Source organism: Coregonus lavaretus, assembly GCF_964263955.1.
Source record: "Coregonus lavaretus genome assembly, chromosome: 27".
Classification (NCBI taxonomy): Eukaryota; Metazoa; Chordata; class Actinopteri; order Salmoniformes; family Salmonidae; genus Coregonus; species Coregonus lavaretus.
In genome coordinates, this window is record NC_140014.1 from 21,144,546 (window position 1) to 21,169,211 (window position 24,666).

A 24,666-nucleotide genomic window follows, 5' to 3' on the forward strand; every position below is an offset into this window, starting at 1 on the left:
CGAACTGGTTCTCTAGCAAACTAGTAACATTGTCTCACCCAATGTTCAAGTAGGGACTTTTTCCCTTTATTCAGATTACAACCTCTCACTTTCAGGTATTTGAAAAGGAAATAATCTCCCAAATATCACTATTTCTAAAACAAGCCATAGAAAGTTGGTTGCAATTTCAATTTAATCCTCCAGAAATGACAGAACAAATATTGCAACAAATATTGTGGTTAAACTCAAATATACTAATTGATTAAAAAAACGTTATTTTTTGAGAATTTAAAAAAAGAAAAAGGTATAATCTTCGTAAATGATATTATCGGTAGGAATGGTGGAGTTATGTTGCACATGCAGCTAACAAAAACATATGGAAATGTCTGCTCTACCCAAAATTACAACCAAATAATTGCAACATTACCACAAAAATGGAAGAGGAAAGTGGAAGGAGGAAAAAGTAAGGAACTTGTCTGTCGGCCTTGCATTAAAGAACATAATTGGTTAAAGAAAATTGTGATAAATAAAAAAGTTTATCAGTTTCATTTAAGGACCAAAAGATTGACAGCCATCCCATATAGATTGCAAAATAGTTGGGAAGAGATTTTTGACGTACCTATTCCATGGCATAGTGTTTATGAGCTGATACGCAAAACGACGCCGGATTCAAAACTTAGTATTTTTCAATTTAAATTATTATATAAAATTATTGCTACCAATAGAATGTTATTTGTATGGGGGATACAATCTTCCCAGCTCTGCAGATTTGGCTGTGAAGAGACAGAATCATTAGATCATTTGTTTTGGTACTGTCCATTTGTAGCTTGTTTCTGGACACAGGTCCAGGAATGGCTGAAGGATTGCAATATTTGCATGGAGCTGATCCTGCAGATAGCACTACTGGGTGATCTGAAAAGTCATAGTCAATCGATCAATAATATAATAATACTTTTAGCAAAAAAGTGTATTTTCAATTCACAAACTGTAGAAACAATGAGAATAGAAAGGTTCAGAACTTTTGTAAAACATCACAGTACAGTTGAAAAATATATGGCAAATAGAAATCCAATATGGATGGTGTTAAGAGATAGATGGGAGGAGTTGAATGGAGCTGAAGGATGGGACTAATAACAACAACTAATAAAAACAAGATAACTAGTGTAAGACATGCTTTATCCATAATAAGTATATAGGTTATATATTGTGAGCTTTTGTGAAAGATCACAGTTAGAAAGATGTGGCATATAGAAGCATACCAGATGGACATCATGAAAATGATTGGAGGAAGTTCAGGAGTAAAAAATGTATATCAAATACTTATGTCATGCAATAAAATGCAAATGAATTACTTAAAAATCATACAATGTGATTTTCTGGATTTTTGTTTTAGATTCCGTCTCTCACAGTTGAAGTGTACCTATGATAAAAATTACAGACCTCTACATGCTTTGTAAGTAGGAAAACCTGCAAAATCGGCAGTGTATCAAATACTTGTTCTCCCCACTGTATATGTATTGCATGACATAAGTATTTGATACATCAGAAAAGCAGAACTTAATATTTGGTACAGAAACCTTTGTTTGCAATTACAGAGATCATTCGTTTCCTGTAGGTCTTGACCAGGTTGGCACACACTGCAGCAGGGATTTTGGCCCACTCCTCCATACAGACCTTCTCCAGATCCTTCAGGTTTCAGGGCTGTCGCTGGGCAATACGGACTTTCAGCTCCCTCCAAAGATTTTCTATTGGGTTCAGGTCTGGAGACTGGCTAGGCCACTCCAGGACCTTGAGATGCTTCTTACGGAGCCACTCCTTAGTTGCCCTGGCTGTGTGTTTCAGGTCGTTGTCATGCTGGAAGACCCAGCCATGACCCATCTTCAATGCTCTTACTGAGGGAAGGAGGTTGTTGGTCAAGATCTCGCGATACATGGCCCCATCCATCCTCCCCTCAATACGGTGCAGTCGTCCTGTCCCCTTTGCAGAAAAGCATCCCCAAAGAATGATGTTTCCACCTCCATGCTTCACGGTTGGGATGGTGTTCTTGGGGTTGTACTCATCCTTCTTCTTCCTCCAAACACGGCGAGTGGATTTAGACCAAAAAGCTCTATTTTTGTCTCATCAGACCACATTACCTTCTCCCATTCCTCCTCTGGATCATCCAGATGGTCATTGGCAAACTTCAGATGGGCCTGGACATGCGCTGGCTTGAGCAGGGGGACCTTGCGTGCGCTGCAGGATTTTAATCCATGACGGTGTAGTGTGTTACTAATTGGTTTTCTTTGAGACTGTGGTCCCAGCTCTCTTCCCCACGAGGTGAGATCTTGCTTGGAGCCCCAGACCGAGGGTGATTGACCGTCATCTTGAACTTCTTCCATTTTCTAATAATTGCGCCAACAGTTGTTGCCTTCTCACCAAGCTGCTTGCCTATTGTCCTGTAGCCCATCCCAGCCTTGTGCAGGACTACAATTGTATCCCTGATGTCCTTACACAGCTCTCTGGTCTTGGCCATTGTGGAGAGGTTGGAGTCTGTTTGATTGAGTGTGTGGACATGTGTCTTTTATACAGGTAACGAGTTCAAACAGGTGCAGTTAATACAGGTAATGAGTGGAGAACAGGAGCGCTTCTTAAAGAAAAACTAACAGGTCTGTGAGAGACAGAATTCTTACTGGTTGGTAGGTGATCAAATACTTATGTCATGCAATAAAATGCAAATTAATTACTTAAAAATCATACAATGTGATTTTATGGATTTTTGTTTCGCACAGTTGAAACGTCTGACCTCTGTGATTGCCAACAAGGGTTTTGCCACCAAGTACTAAGTCATGTTTTGCAGAGGGGTCAAATACTTATTTCCCTCATTAAAATGCAAATCAATTTATAACATTTTTGACATGAGTTTTTCTGGATTTTGTTGTTGTTATTCTGTCTCTCACTGTTCAAATAAACCTACCATTAAAATTATAGACTGACCATTTCTTTGTCAGTGGGCAAACGTACAAAATCAGCAGGGGAAATAAAGTATTTAGTCAGCCACCAATTGTGCAAGTTCTCCACTTAAAAAGATGAGAGAGGCCTGTAATTTTCATCATAGGTACACGTCAACTATGACAGAGAAAATGAGGGGAAAAAAATCAGAAAATCACATTGTAGGATTTTTAATGAATTTATTTGCAAATTATGGTGGAAAATAAGTATTTGGTCAATAACAAAAGTTTCTCAATACTTTGTTACATACCCTTTGTTGGCAATGACACAGGTCAAACGTTTTCTGTAAGTCTTCACAAGATTTTCACACACTGTTGCTGGTATTTTGGCCCATTCCTCCATGCAGATCTCCTCTAGAGCAGTGATGTTTTGGGGCTGTCGCTGGGCAACACGGACTTTCAACTCCCTCCAAAGATTTTCTATGGGGTTGAGATCTGGAGACTGGCTAGGCCACTCCAGGACCTTGAAATGCTTCTTACGAAGCCACTCCTTCGTTGCCCGGGCGGTGTGTTTGGGATCATTGTCATGCTGAAAGACCCAGCCACGTTTCATCTTCAATGCCCTTGCTGATGGAAGGAGGTTTTCACTCAAAATCTCACGATACATGGCCCCATTCATTCTTTCCTTTACACGGATCAGTCGTCCTGGTCCCTTTGCAAAAAAACAGCCCCAAAGCATGATGTTTCCACCCCCATGCTTCACAGTAGGTATGGTGTTCTTTGAATGCAACTCAACATTCTTTGTCCTCCAAACACGACGAGTTTAGTTTTTACCAAAAAGTTCTATTTTGGTTTCATCTGACCATATGACATTCTCCCAATCCTCTTCTGGATCATCCAAATGCACTCTAGCAAACTTCAGACGGGCCTGGACATGTACTGGCTTAAGCAGGGAGACACGTCTGGCACTGCAGGATTTGAGTCCCTGGCGGCGTAGTGTGTTACTGATGGTAGGCTTTGTTACTTTGGTCCCAGCTCTCTGCAGGTCATTCACTAGGTCCCCCCATGTGGTTCTGGGATTTTTGCTCACCGTTCTTGTGATCATTTTGACCCCACGGGGTGAGATCTTGCGTGGAGCCCCAGATCGAGGGAGATTATCAGTGGTCTTGTATGTCTTCCATTTCCTAATAATTGCTCCCACAGTTGATTTCTTCAAACCAAGCTGCTTACCTATTGCAGATTCAGTCTTCCCAGCCTGGTGCAGGTCTACAATTTTGTTTCTGGTGTCCTTTGACAGCTCCTTGGTCTTGGCCATAGTGGAGTTTGGAGTGTTTGAGGTTGTGGACAGGCGTCTTTTATACTGATAACAAGTTCAAACAGGTGCCATTAATACAGGTAACGAGTGGAGGACAGAGGAGCCTCTTAAAGAAGAAGTTACAGGTCTGTGAGAGCCAGAAATCTTTCTTGTTTGTAGGTGACCAAATACTTATTTTCCACCATAATTTGCAAATAAAATCATAAAAATCCTACAATGTGATTTTCTGGAAAAAAAATACTCAATTTGTCTGTCATAGTTGACGTGTACCTATGATGAAAATTACAGGCCTCTCTCATCGTTTTAAGTGGGAGAACTTGCACAATTGGTGGCTGACTAAATACTTTTTTTCCCCACTGTATATATATATATATATATATATATATATATATATATATATATATATATATATATATATGCGAGAAAATTAGAAAATTAAAACATTACTTTTACATTTTTTTACATTTTAGTCATTTAGCAGACACTCTTATCCAGAGCGACTTACAGTTAGTGAGTGCATACATTTTTTTTTCTCCATACTGGCCTTCCATGAGATAAACATATGGGTGATTGGATGTGATGCAGACAATTACATTGATGGAAGTTACAATATATCTGCAATATTAAAGCTGATCTACCCCCTAAAAAAAAATATATGTAATACAAAATAATAATAATAATAATAATAATAATAATAATAATAATAATAATCTTATTTCCACACAGGATAAGTATTTGCATGACTCAATCCTGAGACATGCATGACCCATCTATATCAAAACCAGTTTTTAAAGTCAGACCAGAAACAGGTAAAGGTTAAATATCCTGTTTTTTATGAATATTTTCTTCCATCAGCCAGCCTCTGTGTCTTCATAGTAAGAAGCCCTAGGAGTAACAGTATGGCAACGCAAGGCTACTTTATGATTAACTGCTGCTTTGTAATCAAAGTACATTTACATTTTAGTCATTTAACAGACACTCTTATCCAGAGCGACTTACAGTTAGTGAGTGCATACATTATTTTGTTTCATTTTTTGCCCCCATGGGAATCGAACCCACAACCCTGGCGTTGCAAACGCCATGCTCTACCAACTGAGCTACATCCCTGCCGGCCATTACCTCCCCTACCCTGGACGACTTGTGCGCCGCACCATGAGTCTCCCGGTCGCGGCCAGCTACGACAGAGACTGGATTCGAACCAGGATCTCTAGTGGCACAGCTAGCACTGCGATGCAGTGCCTTAGAAGTATACATTAAAGCTGCAATATGTAGCGTATGGGCGACCCGACCAAATTTACATAGAAATGTGAGTTTTAGATATGTCATTCTCATTGAAAGCAAGCCTAAGAAGTGGTAGATATGTTCTATGTGCGCTATTTCTATGCTTCCCGATCTTAAGTTTAGTTTTTGCGTCTTTTACTTTCGGTTTTGTACACCAGCTTCAAACAGCTGAAAGTACAATATTTTTGGTTATTGAAAAGATATTTCACAGTGGCTTCGATAGTAAAATGATTCTCTACACTATACTGTACATTGCTTGCTTTGTCACATAAACTGAAATTAGGCGAACTATTAGAATTTTAGAAACCAGGAAATGGCAGAGAGATTTCTGCATATTACACCTTTAAATGCTGTTCATGGCTATACTAGAAAGCAGAATTGTGTACAAACGTAGTCCTTATCAAACAAATTCCCGGAAAGGTGAAATCTGTCACCATTATTGCACAAGGTCAACAGCCATGTTAACACCAAAAAGCCTAGTGAGTCATTTTGACTCAATATGAATTTAAAATTTCCCCCTTCTGTTCTTGACTTTTCCTAAATAAGTACATTTAATAAACGGAGGTGTTTGTTTGAATTTTGATATCACAAACAGAATTTGTGTTATATGCAGTTTTAAGAGGACGTCTTTTTTTTTTCTTGGAGAGCCACAAAGTTACTTTTTCAAATCGTCCTACAGCGTCACATGCAGGTAAGAGCACATTCTGAGGCTTCCATTGCCAAATAACTCTTAAAATGTAAGAGATGAGCTCTATTTCAAAATAACCACTGTTCCATGAGCTCCACACTTGAGCATGAGGCAATAGATAGCCTACAGTAACACAAACTAATGAAAATGCTATTTTGTTCTTTTAAATAATGACTTTTTCATATTCTAATGTTACCCAAGACCTTCATAAACACAACCAAAATATTATTTATCTTTCCGATACCATATATGAAATGTATTTATTAGACTGTTAGAATGTTTACACACCTTGTAGAGAAACATACTGCACCTTAATTCTAATCTCATTGCCCTTTTAGCTTAAAAAATGTCAATGTCATGGGCGTTCACTGACAATGGACAACAAAAACAGTGATCGTGACATGTTGACCCTTTTTATGAGGTGGAGTGACTCACACTGTCTTCACATTGTTCACATTAGCGAGTGTCATAGCATTGAGTGTCGTATCGTTGGTCTGATGTGAGTATCCTTGGCCCTGGTAGTTCAGATAATCAGAGCCAGGGCAGCTGCCTCTATGGAGAAGAGATGGTCGTCCTCTACCTCGGGACAGTACAGCCTCATGAACTCAGCCAGGCGTAGGAGGTACTCTATGTTGTGGCCCGTGTTGCCTCTGCAGATGGCAATCTGAGCAGCTATCTCTGTGGGAGTGGCAGGCCCGAGGTATATGGGGTTGTCAGAGGTGGCAATGTAGACCAGGGCGAGCAGAGACCCTTGGCACTTCTCTCTGGGAGTGAACTCCACCATCTTGGTGATGTAGCCCCCCAGCACAGCCTCTCTCACATTCAGGTACTGCAGAGACTCCTCCATCTGGGAGTCAGTGACCTCGTAGGCTACCCCCCAGGTGGAAGCCTGCAGTGAGAAGAAGAGGTGGATGTTAGACTGGGACAGGAGTTCAACTTCAAGGAGCAAGTCAATAGTCAACAAAGTTCAGTTTATCAACAAGATGGACTTTACCAATGTCAATGTATTTTACAACATACAGTACAGAACTTATTCATGGTAGACAGGATCAAATCAAATGTGTGTGTTCTGGGTTGTTTTGAAACAAGGCCACTTACATCATGATCTTCCACCAAAGTTACCACTCTACCTGGCTGTGGACAGAGAGAGAGTGCATGAGGATAAATGCACACTCAGCATTTTTAACCATTTCATTTCCAGATGGGCTACAGTAGGCTACATCGACATTTCCATATCCAAAATGTTTGCATCACAAATCAAACTTTTTTTATTTGACTTCCTTAGACTTCCCACTTTCTGAAGCTCTGCAGTTTGATCTGAGATAATATTGTGTCTGTCTACAGCAGCAGTAAATACATGAATTTCATTTCTTAAGGTAAAGACTTACCATGTCTTTGTCTCCTCGATGAAAATTGTCCCCATGCCAGAAGCGTCGACTATATCCTTCAATATAACCGACTTCACTCCTCTTGTATTTGAAGTCTGGTTTCCAGACTAAGGAGCCATACCCGAATATCCACAGGCTGGGTTTTTCTGATGTAGTAATGGCCAGAAGCTTCATTATGGTTAGTTAGGGTTGAGGTAAGATGTAAGAGTAGACGTAAAGTGTTGCCTATGTTCTTCTGTCAATAAATAACTGTTCTACGATGTTACCGATGCAGCTCACTCTTTTTTGTAGATGCATTCCGAAGCATGAGACTTTTCAGACCTATTCGCTGTAAAAGCCTATCATCGCCATCAACGTTTTTTCCTAGGCATTTCGACTAGTCTTGCTGATGCGTAATAAGCCTATTATAGCCTATCCCAAGGTGTCGATAAAATGTGAAAGAACTGATGCATAGGTCTAGTATCTCTCACTGTGCAACTTCTATAAGTAGGCCTACTATACGTTTTCGTGTGTCAGACAATGTACAGTACTAGCAACATTATCTTGGTGTACTGACACGTGTATTTGTTGTGTTAAGACGTCAGACCAAGACGTTTCTGACCAATGATATCAGAGAATAGGTCGTACTATAAGTACAAGCCGACCAATTCGTATCCTTTTCGGGAGCAAAACATTCTCAGGAATCCAACTTTCGAATTAATGTTACAATGTTGCAACATTGTATCTCAAGATTGAACAGACTGACAACCATAACAAGCGACAATATGAGAGATATGTACTGTCTGAACATAGGCCTACTTTGATTTTGAACATCACAACTGTTTTGATAAGAAAGGGGATTTATTAAGTGTGTAATTTAGTCTTCACTTGAGGTGCCACTTGAAGTAATGTACAATGTACTGTAAATGCAATCTTGTAGTCATTTGATTGACTGAAAATGGTGTCTAATAATCTTGAGTCACATAAAAGAAACACAAATATCGATTAATTCATTCATTCATTCATTCTTCCATCCATTCATTGTATGTCAGAAGATAGTTTATGTAACACATTATCAGAAACTGTAAGTAATTTTTGCCCCATTCACAGGATTTTGAAAGCTTATGTTTGAGCATTATGCTCCCTGGTTAGACATAGATTGACAGTGACACTGGCTGTCCAATGTCCAAACTTGTTGAATTAAGTTGAATTTAGTATATCCTGTAAAAATGCTTTGCTTGAGATCTTGCAATACCACCATGGACGTTGTTGGCGATAGTAGTGTGTGTGAAAAATCAGTGTTTACTCACTTTGAAGTACTGTTGGTATATCATTTTTTGCCTTGTTGCTCTGCACAGTCAGGAAAGTAAGGAAAGCAGCAATCCTGTCTATTTTTAATCCTATGTGAAAATGGATCTCCCTTTATATCCTTTAGAGTCAAATAGTCTGATACTGCAGCAGCAGATAACAAAATTAGCTATAAATAGAAGCATTAGTTTGGAAAATAAGATCCAAGCATTGTATTTTTTAATTAATTGTAATTAATTAATGTATTATTATTATGTTTTTACTCCATATTCAAACTTATACATACGAACAACAACTTACAAACGCACACAAACAATGACTATGTCTCATCTGCCCAGACCTGCATGCTCACACCCTCATCCCTAGTGCCGGCATTATTGTTTGCCACTTGGCCTTAAATTGTATCAATTTGTTTTTCTCGGTCGCCCATGCTATTTCAATATTTCAGTAATAAATAAATCAATTTTTCCATTGTGTTAATGATGGCGGATTGATTGATTTCCAAGTTTTTAGTACACGTTTTTTCAAGATGAGTGATGAGAAGAGAATCGTCCAGCCCATTGGGTATCTCACTACACCCCCATATGCCATGTCTTGAAATATGCAGACAGACGGATTAAAAGTACGTTTACATTGTAATACAGCCAACTTCTAGCTCCACCCACAACCTCCGGACTTTATAACGTTCCCATAAAGATCCAAGCTTTGTAAAGCCCATTAAATGTCTGTTCTCTTCGTCGTTGCCTCTCTAGCACCCTATAAGCTTGTATCATACATGGTCAATGAATGACTCTTAAGCAGGCGATTTACCTTCAGCCCTCATTGGCCTCTGGCTAGGACAATTATGTTTTGGTCCTACCATGCCATGGACAACACAGTCTGATAATGGTATTCCATGTACTATATTTGATATCATCACAAAATCATAACATTTTGCTTTGCAGAAGCCATTATTATTTTACTAAATTGTTTGTTATGACCTCATTGTGATTCTCAAAGCCTCTAGTTAGCCAATTCTCATTTTAAGTATTTAAAGAAATGTTGGAAGTAACTTTGTGTTTCAAGTGTGTAAAAATTAAAAGTTCAGTCTGTCTCAATTACAATTTCCTTCCGTGTATGGTTTACTGCCGCCAAGTGTTAATTAAGAACATTACAAAAAGAAAGGAAACTGGCATGTATTTTTTTTTACACATTCTACTTTTATAACTTTTTAAAGGTTTAATTTAGATTTCATTCTCATTGTTTGAGTGTTGTAAAGCAGTCATTCACAATGTATGTTTGTTCTATATGGTTCTTCTAAGATTTTTTTGATGAATAAATGCCTTTATAATCAAGCATCTGATACTTGTGAAATACATAGAGCAATTGATCATGATGTTTTTAACTGTAGGAATGGGAGAATGTTCATTTTATCAACATAAAGACTTTTCATAACAGATGTGTGAGAAAAGTTGTTTGCCATTGTCCTGTGCATTTTAATCTGACGGGAAGCAGGAAATGATGGCCACGAACGGGATGCTTTTATTATAACACAATGAAAATACATGGCTTTGTGGTAGATGTCTGATGAGGTTGTAAAATGGGACAGAATATGTGGAAAAGAAAAATGTGTGGGTGTTAGGGTTGTTGGGACAAAATAATTAATCAAACTAATCAATATAATACTAGAGATGGATAATCAGGTGTTTTTTCAGTCTAGATATGTTAAAGTCATTCCATTTGGGCATGTGTGTGTCACGGCAAGCATGTGATAGCCTACATGTCTTTGTTGGGAGATCAGGACTGGCCAGGGTGTTGTGTTGGCTTTTGCAACCCTTCAAGGCTGCTGGTAACTTGCCACTGGACTCCTGGGGCCCAATTTGCTGCATTCATGCTTAGTTAGAGAGGAGGCATGAACTGATTTTCACAGTGGTGTAGGGTCACACCCTAAAGCATCTGCCTGGTTTGTTAAGTAGCCTCTTTTCTAGATTGTGCCCTCTCCTCTTCTCAGTATTTTAGCTTATGGGGCGGACATCCAAGAAAACAGCTTGAAATTTGAAGCCAGTTGAAAGCGACTTGAATGCTTAACAACAAGGGGCATAGCGGTGAGATTGGTGTTATTTTTGAAAGAAACACTTCCATTCAAATACTGACCAATCTGTGTACTGTACTTTAACATTACATGTTTTAATATATAACTTTGTCCAGATTTCTCACATTGCTGTCACATACAAAACTGTCCACTGAATGATTGCGAGCACATTGATTTAACATCACATTGACACACATGCCTCTCACCACCGTATACATGTGATTATTAGAACTGCTACGTCATACATTATCTAGACAATGAAGCCATTTCCACAACAGGTGATGGACTTCAACTGAAGGTTCTTGATCATTCCAATATCTAGGCATATTTATAGCTCTATAGTTGACCACATCTACTCAACATGAAGCCAACAAACGACAGTGTACCAGATATTTGTTAATTGTTTAAAAAACAACAATCACAACAACATTAAAACTTAAATTCAACTTTTTGGCCATAAAATAAAAAACAGTTGTACACAGACTTCTACATTTATAAATATACATTATATACAAAATAATCTTATAAAACATAGAAAGGCCAGTGCTTAAAAATATTTAAATAACTAGTGAAATACTCATCTTAAAAATAACATTATTGGTTCAGTGAAGTCAACTCTAATTAAAGGCGTCCTTGGTATGATAGTCACTTTTGTTTTCCTTTGTCTTCATTTCTGGGCAATGTTGCATAATAAGAAGTAAATATTGCTTATTCTTGAAACCCCCTGGCACTGCATCATGTATTGCATCAGTTGTTTTCTCTTCAAAGTATTTTCCCTTCATTTTGTTGTTGTGCACTGGATCCAAGAAGAAGCTGGGCACCAATTTAGCTCTTTAACCCATACTTAAGGCTCTGTGATTCGGGATGCATACATTGTTTATAAAAGTTTAAAATTTAATTTACAAAATTGACATAGGCCTGGGTCTCAAATATTCTCATAAAATGAACCGTTTCCAGAATTTTGTTTTTTCCTCTCCTTGAAAGTTTATTAAACAAAGTCTGCCTTATTATATATCACTTCACCAGGGTAGAGAAATTGAAGTAGTTGGCTCCTTCCACAGGCTTGTTGGCAGTAAGTTGATTGGTTGGTTGCTAATTATCACAATAAGGTGGAGTATCTCCAGACAGAGCCCTCTCCTCCTGCTAATGGGCATGCTGGCATTAACATAGGCGTTTTCCCCCATGGATATGGTGGGATGTTCTGTCAAGGGGCTGAATCTGTCAGTACACACCGAGGGTGAAACGTCCAAAAGTCTACATTATTTCTCAATTACAGTCTGTTCAGTCCTTACATATTAACAAAGGTCTGTAGTTTGAGTCCTATTGCATTCATAGAGCACACAGGCTCGGACCAGTTATCAAGTTTTCAAGAGCAGCAATTTGCAGTTAAATAAATCCCAGTCTAATTCTACAGCTGTAAACAGTCCAGAAGATATCCATTCTTCAGAATGTCTGATACCATCCATGTATTATACCTAGGAGAAGAAAAAAAGGAAATACATTTAATCATCGGAGCAATGTAATGGAAACCTTGATCAACTTTGGCATTGCTGATTGATAACTGTTAATGACATGGTGTCAAGAGTTGCAGGAACATGTTCAGAGGAAATGTGAAAATAAAAGCTTACCTCAGTTGCTATGACGCATTCATTTTTCTCCTCTGCTATCACAAACACAGACTGGTACATTGAATCTCTTGGAGAACATATCGTTGATATCCTACACTCTGGCCTTTCGCTGTAAATGAAAAGGAAAACATGTCAACACTCAAGCACAAATCCAAACCACTGTCATTTATCAAACACTGGAGAATAGTATCTATCCAGGTTCTAAATCTATCCAGGTTGTCATCTGCAAGCAGCATTTCTACACACTGGGCACACACTGGTTTGAATCAACGTTGTTTCCACGTCATTTCAGTACCAACATGGAATAGACGTTGAATTGTCGTCTGTCCCCATTGGGAACTTACCTGTATTTTCTAGTCAATGGCATTTTCTCCTCTATGGTCTTTTTACAGTTGTCATCTTTATCCTCTTGTGATGGTTCATCCTTGTAGTCCTTGGAGGTTTTGTAGTCCAAGTGGTAGTTGATGTGTTTATGGTTTTGTGACTTCTCCCTGAGACAATCCACCTCCAGGTCCAGGTCCACCTTTTGGTTGGTGTTCTTCAGCTGCAGGTCAGATATGAGGTTCTCCTTCTGGACATCTGATAGGTTGTTCATGGTTTCTGAGGCCTGCTCCCTCTTCCTCTGCTGCTGGATGTGGCGCAGGACCATGGACACCATGCAGATCAGCACCAGGAGCACCACCAGGCCCACACCCAGACAGATGGCTGCCCAGTGGAGCCTGTCCAGGGGCTCTCTGACGGGGCTGGGGCTGGGGCTGGGGGAGATGAGTAAAGGCACGTTGTAGTACTGGCACTGGGGGCCACTGAAGTGTGCTGGGCAGGTGCAGGCAGCGGGCTGGCCTTTGGCCCCATCGGTGCATGTCCCACCGTTTCGGCAGGGTTTGGGGGCACAGCGGTCAGTAGGCTTGTCACAGTTGCGGCCATTGTAGCCCAGGGGGCAGATACAGGTGTAGTCGTTGATGCGGTCCATGCAGGTGGCTCCGTTGGCGCAGGGGTTCATGGAACACTCGTTGATGTTAATCTCACAGCGTGGGCCGGTGAATCCTGAGCGGCAGCTGCACCAGCGTGTGGTGCCGTGGATAACACAACGTCCACCTGAATAGAGCAGACCAGCGTTATCAAAAAGTGCACATCACATTCACTTTAAGTTAGCTCTAATGCAGATGTCTCTAGAGAGAACATTCCAAATGGATCTGTTTGAGTAAAGGCGCTGTACTGACAGTGTAGAAAATAACTCGAAGACAATCCTTGTTGTTGAGATGTAGAGAGAGTGGAAACTATCACATACCATTTGTACAGGGCAGGGAGGTGCATTTGTCCACTTTCTTCTCACAGTTGAGTCCAGTGAAGCCCCCTGGGCACTCGCACAAGTAGCTCCGCCCGTTGTCTCTTTCTCTGCATTTCCCGTGGAAGCAGGGTGAATCGGCGCAAGTCAGCATTCTGTGCTCGCAGTGCGTCCCCTCGAACCCCTGTGGGCATGCACACCTATAGCCGTTCTCAAGGTCCTGTGGGTCACAGAGAGTCAGAGGTTATCACAGCCCACTGTCATAGGAAACAATTCCAGCAAAGACCACTGTAGGTTTGTTGCTGTGCCTCTCATTTCGATGCCTTTGCGACTCTACATTATTATCTCATCATGCCCCCTTTGCCCCAGTTTGAATAACATTAATTTACAGGAGAGAGTCTGTGAACTGGGTCAGTGATCTGGCTAAAGGTCTGTCTGTTGCATTTTTCTATACTGGCCCAGAGATGTGGATACAGGAAAAACAAAAACAGGAAAGCCTGTGTGTGCTGTGTGTTGTGGGAAACGGATAGGCTTACCAAGCACAGGCCTCCATTCTGACAGGGCTGGCTGTCGCACTCCCTGACCTCGCTGTCACACTTGTCCCCTGTGAAGCCTGGCTGGCAGGTACAGGTGTAGCTCCCCTGGCCCGTGTTCATACAGGTGGCCTCGTTACGACACGGCTTGTGATGGGTGCAATAGTTCAGATCTGTGGACAAATGTTTATATGAAAAACAGTTATTCCCCGCCTCTCTTCTCCTATCATAATCAGAACGCCTGATGACTCTTGTTCTTGCAATATCATAGGAACATGTCATATTTCTACTCATATAGGATGTCCTGTGTTTTCCCCCTAAGGGCTTTTGAACTGCTGTACTTCTGTATTGTTTCACAGCATGACCCAGAGGAGCCTGAAACACTAACCTTGGTCACAGAGGAGGCCTCCCCAGCCCTCATTGCAGGTGCACTGCCAGGGCTGCTGACAGGTGCCGTGTTTGCAGGACGGATGCCTCTTACACTCATCACAGAAGTTGCCCTGCCAACCCTCTCTGCATCTGTCACAGAAAAAACACCACACTTTTAGCACTGTGTGCATACACACATGCAGGCATATACACATGCAGGCACACACACACACACACACACACACACACACACACACACACACACACACACACACACACACACACACACACACACACACACTATAATTACTATTGTATACTTACACACACTCTCCTGGCCTTGAGCAATTTCCATTATTTTTGCTGCACCCTTCAAGGCAAATTGCTGCATATAAAATTGAGACAAAACATTAACTAAATTTTTTGTCAACTCATGCAACAATACATCATAAGCTTCTGGTTTGGATTAGGAATCACATTTCCACTGTTGTAGCATCAAACCTGTTGTACCTGTCTATTTATAAAGAAACCTTAATTTGCTGCTTCTGTGTTGTGTTATATGTGACATTGATTTTGCATGGTTACAAGACTAGTGTTTAACGGCTGGTTAAGTCTGAGCAGATGCTTGCTCTCAAAAGAGGACAGCTGCCCCATTGTTGTTCGTAGGCTGTTAGAACCCTGTTTGCAGCTGCTGCCCTCCCGCTCAACAAAATAGCCCGCAATTTAGCGGCGCGTGGCGGATAATAATGCCGCGATTAACTCGGCGCGTGCTGCTTTTCCAGAATGCTACCCGGGATTATTCTACCCACGTGGCCAAAGTGGTAAAACATCTAGGGATAAAGGGGTTGGGTTGGGAGGGAGCTACAGTTTTTTCTCTCAACCTTGTCACTCCAAAATACAAATATGATCCAAGCCTTTCTAGAGCAGCAGCATCTTGACACTATAGACCCCATTTTGCAAATAGGCCTAATTTGAGAAATAACATCCTAGTACATAATGTGAAAAATCTTCAGAAACCCAGAACATTTCACTCTGATTGCTTACGTTCTTCGCAGTATTCTCCCTTCCAGCCCGGTAGACATGATATTTGCCCTTCAGGGTTGCAGGTGTAGTGGCCAAAACGGTCGTCTCTTGGAGCACATATTTTGGAACAACTGTCCCCGTAGTAATTTTCAATGCAGATGAACCGGTATGAGTACCTTAACTCTGTCTGCCCCCCACTCTGCACATCCTGGGACCACTCATCCCCTACTTCCAACTTTCTTTGGATGCAAAAAGAACTAATCAATAAGGCAGGGTTGTTTGTATCTGCGGGAATAGAGAACAAAACAAATCCATCAAGATAGTGTGGCCTAACGTCCTTTTTTTCATTGCCTTATCAAATAGGTATCATTGCATGCATGCAGTCTATGCTTGTTAAAAAGGTCAAAACAAACAATGGACATTGTTGTCTTGAATTATTTATCTCTAAAGGATATATAGAAAGTACATTTAATGCAAGTTTTCAGTTTATGGTATACACTACATGACCAAAAGTATGTGGACACCTGCTAGTCGAACATCTCATTCCAAAATCATGGGCCTTGATATGGAGTTGGTCCCCTCTTTACTGCTATAACAGCCTCCACTCTTCTGGGAAGGCTTTCCACTAGATGTTGGAACACTGCTGCGGGAACTTGCTTCCATTAAGCCACAAGAGCATTCGTGAGGTCGGGAACTGATGTTGGGCGATTAGGCCTGGCTCGCAGACGGCATTCCAATTCATCCCAAAGGTGTTCGAATGGGTTGAGGTCAGGGCTCTGTGCAGGCCAGTCAAGTTCTTCCACACCGATCTCGACAAACCATTTCTTTATGGACCTCGCTTTGTGCATGGGGGCATTGTCATGCTGAAACAGGAAAGGGCCTTCCCCAAACTGTTGCCACAAAGTTGGAAGCGCAGAATCGTCTAGAATGTAATTGTATGCTATAGTGTTAAGATTTCCCTTCACTGGAACTAAGGGGCCTAGCCCGAACTATGAAAAACAGCCCCAGACCATTATTCCTCCTCCACCAAACTTTACAGTTGGAACTATGCATTGAGGCAGGTAGCGTTCTCCTGGCATGTGCCAAACCCAGATTCGTCTGTCGGACTGCCAGATGGTGAAGTGTGATTCATCACTCCAGAGAACACGTTTCCACTGCTCCAGAGTCCAATGGCGGCGAGCTTTACACCACTCCAGCCGACACTTGGCATTGCACATGGTGATCTTAGGCTTGTGTGCGGCTGCTCGGCCATGGAAACCCATTTCATGAAGCTCCCGACAAACAGTTATTGTGCTGATGTTGCTTCCAGAGGCAGTTTGGAACTCAGTAGTGAGTGTTGCAAACGAGGACAGATTTTTACGAGCTTCAGCACTCGGTGGTCCCGTTCTGTGTGCTTGTGTGGCCTACCACTTCGCGGCTGAGCCATTGTTGCTTCTAGACATTTCCACTTCACAATAACAGCACTTGCAGTTGACTGGGGCAACTCTAGCAGGGCAGACATTTTATGAACTGACTTGTTGGAAAGGTGGCATCCCATGAAGGTGCAAGTCAGTGAGCTCTTCAGTAAGGCCATTCTTCTTCCAATGTTTCTCTATGGTGATTGCATGGCTGTGTGCTCAATTTTATACACCTGTCAGCAACGGGTGTGGCTGAAATAGCCAAATCCACTAATTTGAAGAGGTGTCCACATACTTTTGTATATATAGTGTATCAATGCCTGTGCGCTATTCTTTCAAATGGTTTAAGTGTGCTGTGATTGAAATGTCCTCTTCCTTTATGTCAGCAAAACATTTTCAATCCATTATTCCCCTTCCAAAGGGCGGAACAGTAAAAGGTGTAAAATACAGGAAAGGCCGTCAGAGGCTTTTGGCAAGGTTTAGATATCCTCACTAAAGACTTGCACACTTTCCCACGCTTAAAATAAACCAAAGGAAGTGCGATTGTGTTGAAGACAGAGCATAAAAGAAGTGCTCTGTTGCACGTAACTCATCCTTACACATGGACATCAACACGTTCACATTTATGTAACTGCAAAATGTCTGTATAAATTTGCATGTATTTATACTGCTTAATGATATCATTCTAGTGCATAGGGCAGGTTTAGGCAAATAGATTCAGCCGTGGGGTGATTTTTGTCCGAGTGAATGGTTGGGGGGCCGTAAATTAATTATAATAATTTGTACACTGCAAATTGACCACAGCTAAACCAAAAAATAGATTGTATTTTAAAATAACAATCATTTCATGACTTGATTACATTGAGACAATATGATTAGGGGGCTGGTTTTGGCACGCAGGTCGCGTGCTGCCGACCCCTGGCATAGGGAGTATTTGTCATGCATATATAGCAGTGCCACCTAGCGGTGGTCATGTATGCTGCGTACTACTCACCTTCAGGTAGATCCGCTGAAGGAGAATACCATGCTTCAATTATTAGAGAAAACGAACCCTAGAAGGACATGTGGAAAAAATAAGGGTCTACCATTTAAACTATTTCATTGTTACAGTTGCACATCATTTTGTTACTTTTTTTCTTTAAAAAACATTATTGAATGATATGTGTAGCCTAGGCTAATAACATGTTATGACTTCATAAATCCTAATATTTCATATTACATACATCCATATAGTCTAGTGCAGTCCTTGGATTTATGCTTATGGACGCTCTTCACCATCTATCTCATTGCAAACACCGTTGTTCCATGTATCAATAGGCAGATACTGTATATTCTCAACCACTTCAATTATAGGCAGTGCATAACGTCTTACCGGCCATGCAAAGTGGGTGAGTGGCAGGCGAATAGGTTTAGTGAACGTGCCGTCCTCCATAACGCTGAACGAGTTGTTGCCTAGTACAGGTGTAACGACACTGCCGAAGTAGCAGTCACCTGGTGACACTATGGTCTGGTAGTTCTTCAAGCAAACTCGGAAAAAAGTCCTACAGGCTGGACTGCAGGCTATGCCGTTTGCCAGCAAACCTCTATTATTCTGAAACTGATGAAGATCAAGCTCGAATACACCAGATCCCAGAACCTAAAGGAGCATAATCAATTAATGCATATAAAACAATATTGCTTTGCAAGCATTTACTTTATGCATTATTATAGGCGTATTATATGATATTATATTGTGCATTACAACACTATTGCTGTGTCACATCCAGGCATGAACGATTCCAAAAATAGTTTAACTGTAAAATTACCTGCGTAAAAATCGTTATAACAATTGCGATGATAAAGGTAAACCAAGTTGCCATTCTTTTCCACAGATCGGTTCGTATCCTTTGAAAAATAACCTGTTCTCATCAGAGAGCTGCTATTCCAAGCAGTGATGGGATGATGAGGAAATATGAAATTAGGAAAAGAGAAATAAATCCTTCTTCAAAACCCTTTTGGACGAAACCCAGCTCCGCAATCCAAAACGCGCAGTAGTTGAGAAACCTTTTTATCCAGAAAGTGAGATGCAGGTTAAACGCATAACAGTAACGTCAATATCCACAGTTTAGTCATCCTTCTGTCTTTACCTTGACCTTCCATCATGATCCTGCTGAAAAAGTGTTTTCTCTTGGCGTGTTGATGCAACTCTTGCGCTTTGCTTATACAGAAACACGCTTCTGGTGGCGCCAATATTGTTGTGAAAATGTGGCAGTACATCAGTCACAAAGCAGACTGTTTCTTAATGAAGGGTGTTTGATGTCTCGCTTACATTATATACTTGTGTACTTACTGTGAATACTGTTAATCAATAAACGCCGCCCCTTTCCATCCGTGCCCATTGCAACCAACCCTCATGTCAAGTTTTGCAAAATCATATCATAGGAAAACGTCATGATGACACGTTTTCCAAAATATATGTCAATTGGTCATGCTCCCAGCAGGCTTTGCGGTGCCAATGTGAAAAGATGAACATCTACCAATTGACACTTATTTCAATAAATTGCATTCAATGGGATAAGAAAAGTGTCAACCTATTGATTCTTAGGTCAATACATTGCAGTCAATAGGAAAAATGAGTGACACAGAGTTGACTTATGTCAATACATTGCAGTCAATGGTAGAAGATGAGTGTCAACCAATTGATGCTTATGTAAATATATTTCAAGTCAATTGGAAAAGATGAGATCAACAAATTGATGCTTATGTCAATACATTGCATTCAATGCGAAAATACAAGTGACACATGGTTGATGCTTATGTCAATACATTGCAGTCAATGGGAAAAGCATCAATAGGTTCACGCTCATCTTTTCCCATTGACTGCAACATATTGAAATAAGCATCAATTGGTTGACACTTTTCTTATCCCATTGAATGGAATTTATTGAAATAAGTGTCAATTGGTAGATGCTCATCTAGGCAACTAGATGAGCAGGGTTGAAGCTTATGTCAATACATTTGCAGTCAATGTGAAAAGATGTGTCAACCAATTGATGCTTTTGTCAATACGTTGCATTCAATGGGAAAATAAAAGTGTCATAGGGTTGATGCTTGTGTCAATACATTTGCAGTCAATGGGAAAAGATGAGGGTCAACCGTTTTTTCATTTATAAAGGTACAGACTCAGAGCTTCAAAATGGTATATCATACACTGGAATTCTTTGAAATTTGATAAACTTGTTATTCCCACGGGGGGCCAGTATGAAAAATGTATGCACTCACTAAAACTGTAAGTCGCTCTGGATAAGAGTGTCTGCTAAATGACTAAAATGTAAATGTAAATGTAAGTAGGAGAAATGCCCTTGAATGATTTTCACACTTTCTAGAGCACTCTTCTTTGTTTACGCCCCTATTTAGCATTGTTCTCAACCTCTTATGCCTCAGCCCCACCCATCTCTTTAAGAATTCACATGTAAAAGCATGAGTTAGCATGACGTTGTCCTCCAGAAAGTAGTCTCTCTATTATCTCCCTTCATTATAACAGTCAATCATGGATCCTGCCTTTCTCCCTACATAGCTCAGTGCTTTCTCCTTGGCTAAACTAGGCTCATAATTATTAATTTTTATCCATATTTTATCCATACAAGTTTATAATTAAGGCATATAAAAGTTCACATGTTCAAATGAATGGTCGTCAATGGCAGTATTCTGACCTCATAAACTATACATTTGATGGGTAGAGGGAACATCACAGTTACTCTTAATGTATTTGGTTGTCCATATTTGCAGAATTTGGAAGGAAAACAGTCTCTCTAACTTGTCTATTAATATATGAATGTGGCCCAAGGTCTCAGTTTGTCAACCCTTTAAGCCCAATGTTATGTTTTTGTAACACCTACAAAACTACCTCTAGCTCTGACACAGAATATTTGTTAATCAATTTCATTTTTTCTACATGATCACTACATCTTAAAGAAGAGGAACACATATTTCAAGTAATGTATTTGTATGGATGGCCTACAACAAATGCTTGTGTCAGTATGGTTTCAGACGAGTGGACAGGTTTCGGTTTCAGAGGCTACTGATGCCACAATAATCATACCAACACACTACAAATACTACTGAGAGATACATCTGGGTCTAAGGAGATGCACTATGTAGTGTATGACATTACATTTGAGTTTAGGACCTGTACAGGATGCAATTTAGGAAGCGTTGCATTTTTACAACGTGGTCCTCTGTAGCTCAATTGGTAGAGCATGGCGCTTGTAATGCCAGGGTAGTGGGTTCGATTCCCGGGACCACCCATACCTAAAAATGTATGCACGCATGACTGTAAGTCGCTTTGGATAAAAGCATCTGCTAAATGGTATATTATTATTACAATGTTGGGTCTCACAGGGTTAAAAATCTCCAGGAACAGGGGGCCCCTTACGGGCCCCGTAGGTGCTTGGACCCTAGGGCGGTCGCACCCATAGCCCTCACGCTACCTCCGCTTCTTCCTACCCCTAACCCTAGCTTCATGTCCACTCCTGGCTCAACCCTACAATTAGCTTAAACTTTGCATCATCTGCACATCTTGGCTCAACCCTAGCTCTAACTTCTCGTCCACATCCCGTCTCAACCTTAACTCCAACCTCAACCCTAACCCTAACCATTAGTTAGGTTAGGTTTGAGCCAGGAGTGGATATGAAGCTAGGGTTAGGGTTAAAATTGCTGTTGGGTTAGGGTAGGGTCGAGGCTAGGTTTATAGTTGAGCTGGGATGTGGACATGAATCTATGGTTAGGGTTAGGGATGAGCCGGGAATGGATGTGAAGCTAGGTTAGAGTTACGGTGAGGGGTCAGGGTTAGGGTTAGGGTTGGGCTTAGGGTTAGGGTTGAGGCTAGGTTTAGGGTTGAGCCGGGATGTGGAAGTGAATCTAGAGTTGGGTTAGGGTCAGTTATTGGGTTAGGGTCAGTTATTTGCTCAGGATTTGCCCCAAACATTCCTTTGCCGTGTTATGCAGTATTACTTTAGTGCCTTGTTGAATACATATGCATGTTTGGAATATATTTTTATTCTGTATATTTTTATTCTTATTTTCACTCTGTTATTTAGGTCATTACTGTGGAGTCACTACAATGTTGTTGATCCATCCTAAGTTTTCTCCCATCACAGACATTGAACTCTGTAGCTGTTTTAAAATCACCAATGGCCTCATGGTGACATCCCTAAGCAGTTTCCTTCCTGTCCTGCAGCTCAGTTCAGAAGGACAACTGCATCTTTGATGTGTCTGGGTGGTTTAATACATCATCCACAGCACAATTATTAACTTGACCATGCTTAAAGATATATTCAACGTCTGATTTGTTACCCATCTACCAATAGTTTTTTTCCCCGTCATTTAGCAGACACTCTTATCGAGAGCGACTTACAGTTAGTGAGTCCCCCCTTGGGAATCAAACCCACAACCCTGGCGTTGCAAGCGCCATGCTCTACCAACTGAGCTACAGGAGGGCTAGTTGCCCTTCTTTATGAGGCTTTCGAAAAGCTCCTTGGTCTTTGTAGTTGAAATTCAATACTTGACTGAGGGACCTTACAAATATTGTATGTATGGGGACAGAGGAAGGGGTAGTCATAAAAAAACAATGTCAATCCAAATTATTTCACACAGAGTGAGCCCATATAACTTGTTATGTGATTTGTTAAGCCAAATGTTACTTCTGAACTAATTTAGGCTTGTCTTAACAAAGGGGGTGAATACTTATGCAATGACTATATTTTAGTTATTACATTTGTATTAATTTGTAAAAATGTGTAGAATTTTCTTTTCACTTTGACATTATGGAGTATTTTGTGTAGATCAATGACAAGAAAATTACAATTAAATCTATTTCATTCCCACTTTGTAACGCAACAAAATCAGAAGAAAAGTTCAAGGGGGTATAGACTTTCTATAGGCAATGTAGATGAAAACTCTCTTGGTAAATGGTGTGGTCTGCAGCTTATCATGAGGTATTCTAACTCAGGCGATCAAAAACGAAGTCTTCCTTAATGGCTTGTGTAGGTGACCAGTATGGTCTCAGATGAGTGGACAGGCTTCGGTTTCAGAGGCTACTGATGCCACAATAATCATACCAACACACAACAAATACTACTGAGAGATACATCTGGAGCTAAAGAGATGCATTATGTAGTGTTTGACATTTTGAGTTTAGGACCTGTACAGGATGCAATTTAGGAAACGTTGCATTTTTACAACGTTGGGTCTCACAGGGTTAAAAATCTCCACCCACAGCCCTCGCTCTACCACTGCTTATTTTTTACATTTATTTTCTAATAAAAAATTTTTGGGGGTAGGTCAGCTTTAATACTGCAGATAGATTGTAGCTTACATCAATGTAATTGTAGCTTACATCAATGTAACCGCCACTTCTTCCTAACCCGAGCTTCATGTCCACTCCCGGCACAACCCTAACCCTCGCTTATTCTCCACATCTTGTCTCAACCTGAGGCTAGGTTTAGGGTCACTTGAAGCCTGATGTGGACATTAATTTAGAGTTAGGGTTAGTGTCAGGGTTAGGGTTGAGCTGGGAGTGGACATGAAGCTAGGGTTAGGGCCTCAACCCTTGACATAACCCTAACCTAAATCCAATGAATTCATTAATTTGCCCCTCCCCCGCTACATGGCAGAAAGGGAGGCCTCACTTGAAGCCTGACCTAGAGTTAATGTGCTTTTGAGTGACATCGGCAGAACGGTTGAGGCTAGAAACAAAATTCATGAATGCAAGCCTACACTTAACCATGTGAAATGAACTCTTCACAGTGAAAACTTGGTCCCACAGAGAACAAGGCCTTTCTTCCACAGAAAAGCATTACCTACAGCCCTCACATAACCATGCGACTGAGCTAGCTAACCGTCCTTCCACACAACTCATCGTGAGCTTATAGCAGGGTTCTTCAATTCCGGTCCTGGAGGGCCGAAACACTTCTGTTTTCTATTTCTACCTGGTAGTTAATTGCACTCACCTGGTGTCCCAGGTCTGAATTAGCCCCTGATTAGAAGGAGAAGATGAAAAACAGAGGTGTTTCGGCCCTCCAGGACCGGAATTGAAGAACACTGGCTTATAGGGAAGCCCTGTGGCTTAATTCCTCCTCAACATGGTCCTTCATTATCTCCCTGCATTTACACAAAAACTGTCTTCCATCCTCTGTAGAACGGTCAATTCTTAACGTAAAGGCTTGTCCCCAAGTGGCCGTATATTGAATTTCAGCTTCCTGCGATTACAGGAAGTGACTTAATTGGGGGTCATAGGAATTTTCCAAAGGATTAAAAATGTTGAATTGTCCCAAATTTTACATATTTGTGACCTGGGGACCGTCATGACCCGGCATATGAAATTTGAAGTCAACCAACCCAAAATCATTTTTTACCTCCATTGGACACAATGGTCTTGCAGTTCTAGAAAGTAAGAGCTTTGTTAGAATGAATTCTGAAGAGGATATTGGTCAATTTTGCACTTGAAACTGTCTGC

The 24,666-nt window shown here is 40.8% G+C and overlaps 2 protein-coding genes across 3 annotated transcripts; both read right to left on the minus strand.

Annotated features, from left to right (window-relative positions):
• Positions 1 to 6,713: 6,713 nt before the first annotated feature.
• On the minus strand, positions 6,714 to 7,752 carry LOC311102555 (glutathione-specific gamma-glutamylcyclotransferase 1-like; the record flags this gene model as incomplete). The annotated part of the gene is made up of 3 exons (XM_084143931.1): positions 6,714 to 7,079; positions 7,289 to 7,324; positions 7,579 to 7,752. The coding sequence occupies 3 exons, from the start codon at positions 7,750 to 7,752 to the stop codon at positions 6,714 to 6,716; spliced, it is 576 nt and encodes a 191-aa protein (XP_084000057.1).
• Positions 7,753 to 11,010: 3,258 nt separating this feature from the next.
• On the minus strand, positions 11,011 to 19,030 carry LOC311102662 (delta-like protein 4; the record flags this gene model as incomplete). 2 transcript variants are annotated; one of them, XM_084144026.1, is made up of 11 exons in its annotated part: positions 11,011 to 12,411; positions 12,565 to 12,673; positions 12,909 to 13,659; positions 13,853 to 14,069; positions 14,386 to 14,555; positions 14,771 to 14,901; positions 15,076 to 15,136; positions 15,796 to 16,059; positions 18,166 to 18,223; positions 18,544 to 18,807; positions 18,977 to 19,030. In XM_084144026.1, 11 exons carry the CDS (start codon positions 19,028 to 19,030, stop codon positions 12,406 to 12,408), a joined length of 2,085 nt encoding a protein of 694 aa, XP_084000152.1. The 2 variants fall into 2 exon arrangements, with proteins under 2 accessions (XP_084000152.1, XP_084000151.1); XM_084144025.1 differs by lacking the exon at positions 11,011 to 12,411 and having other exon boundaries at positions 12,472 to 12,673.
• Between the last annotated feature and the right edge of the window lie 5,636 nt (positions 19,031 to 24,666).